Genomic DNA, 1,628 nt, shown 5'->3' on the forward strand with positions numbered 1-1,628 from the left:
CACGGGCCATCTCTCCACCAGAACTCGGTGAAGGTGATGTACAAGTGCCTGTGGCCGAGCTGCGGCAAGGTCCTGCGCTCCATCGTCGGCATCAAGCGGCATGTCAAGACCCAGCACCTTGGGTAAGGCAAAGATTTCACCTCCTCAATCCCTGCCCAACCGCCAAATTTGTAATTCCTGCAGCAGATATCCCCAGTATTGGAGATACTGGCTGCATGAGCCTGGCAGTTCTCGGCCAAGCAGTCCATGTCAGCGAAGGCACTGTTGAGTGTGCCCCCACCTTGAGGGAGCCCAGGGCTTTCTGGGAGGCACAGGAGCCCGATTTGGGCTTTGGGACTTCCCAGCTCAGGTGTGTGTTTTGCACTGGGGGGAGCTCAGGGTACACGTGAGCTCTGGGCGGACGCAGAAAAGCACCGGCCCAGCTGGGTTTCGCAAGGGCTGGAGCCTGAGAGCCGTGCCTGCTCCAGCTCGGCCGTCGGGGCTGGCATGGACATCCACGTGGCGGCCACCCCTTTGGCCTCCTGATCTCCTGTGAATTCCCCTCAAAATAGCAAGGGGTGTGGGGATCAGCTTTGCTGTGCTCTCCTCCTGTGGCCCCATCGCATTTCTCACCCCAGCCTCAGATTTCTCATACTTTTGTCCCTGTTTTCTGGTACATATTTTTCTCCTCCTCCCTTGCAAACGTGAATGCTCTGGTAAAGGCGAGGACAGAAGGGCTGCGGTGCAGTGGGCAGCGCTGGACTGCCATCCAGTGCCGGATAAATGCACTGAGAAAATAATAAGAAAGACTTTGGGGACTGGTTCCTGCAGGGTGAACCGCAGGGCTTCGTCCACAGCTCTGCTAAATGAACTCGATTAGAAATGAGCAGGGGATTTTCAGTGGTGCCCAGTCAATGTGCCAGCGTTTTTAAAGGCCCTGGAAGAGGTATTGATCTTCCTTGGAAGCGCAAAGTGCTGCTGCAGAGGCAGCGGCTGTTGTTGATCGCAGCCGACGTGGTGCTTTGGAGGCTGGGAGCAGAGCTGCTCTGCCCAGGAGGGCAAGATCACTCTCCCCTGGGGAAGTCGGGGGCCACTCGCCTTGAAAGAAACAGGGCCGCCTTTTCACCGCTGTCCCCCTTTCCTCCCTGGCAGGGACAGCGCAGACTCCGACCAGCGGAAGCGGGAGGAGGATTTCTACTACACCGAAGTGCAGGTGAAGGAAGAGCCGACACCGGAGGTGGCCGCTGCCACCAGCCCCACATCTGCGTCCGCCCCCATCATCATCAAGCAAGCCCTGGCGAAGCCGGAGGCACCACTGGAGGAGCAGCCGGCGCTGGAGCCCGCCCTGGCCGGCAGCGCCCTGAGCCAGTCTGCCCCCAGCTCCTTCTGGCACATCCAGGCTGATCACGCCTACCAGGTGAGCTGGTGGCATCTCCTGGGGACCGGTCACCTCCCGAAATCTTCCCGAAGGGCAGGTCGTGATCCGCTTTGCTCCGCAAGTCCCCGCTGAGGCAGGGAAGTTTCATTGCCACCCCCGCAGCACGGAGAGGCTTTAATGCCGGTGTGGCAGTATCCCCTGCCCGGCTGCTCTTCAGCCCTTGAGTAACCGGCTTCGTTAGCGCCTGGTGAAGGGGCTCGTGTGCTTCTGC

The 1,628-nt window shown here is 59.8% G+C and overlaps 1 protein-coding gene across 1 annotated transcript in view; it reads left to right on the plus strand.

Moving 5' to 3' along the window:
- Positions 1–15: 15 nt before the first annotated feature.
- ZNF395 (zinc finger protein 395) overlaps positions 16–1,628 on the plus strand; it is a gene marked incomplete at its 5' end in the record, with an annotated part of 2,955 nt that continues 1,342 nt past the window's right edge. The window contains 2 exons of the mRNA XM_009699602.1: positions 16–122; positions 1,132–1,398. Of these exons, the coding sequence (XP_009697904.1) occupies positions 16–122; positions 1,132–1,398 (374 nt within the window). The remainder of the gene's footprint in view (positions 123–1,131; positions 1,399–1,628) is intronic.

The sequence above is a fragment of the Cariama cristata genome, unplaced genomic scaffold (assembly GCF_000690535.1).
Source record: "Cariama cristata isolate BGI_N322 unplaced genomic scaffold, ASM69053v1 scaffold19324, whole genome shotgun sequence".
In the NCBI taxonomy this organism is placed as follows: domain Eukaryota; kingdom Metazoa; phylum Chordata; class Aves; order Cariamiformes; family Cariamidae; genus Cariama; species Cariama cristata.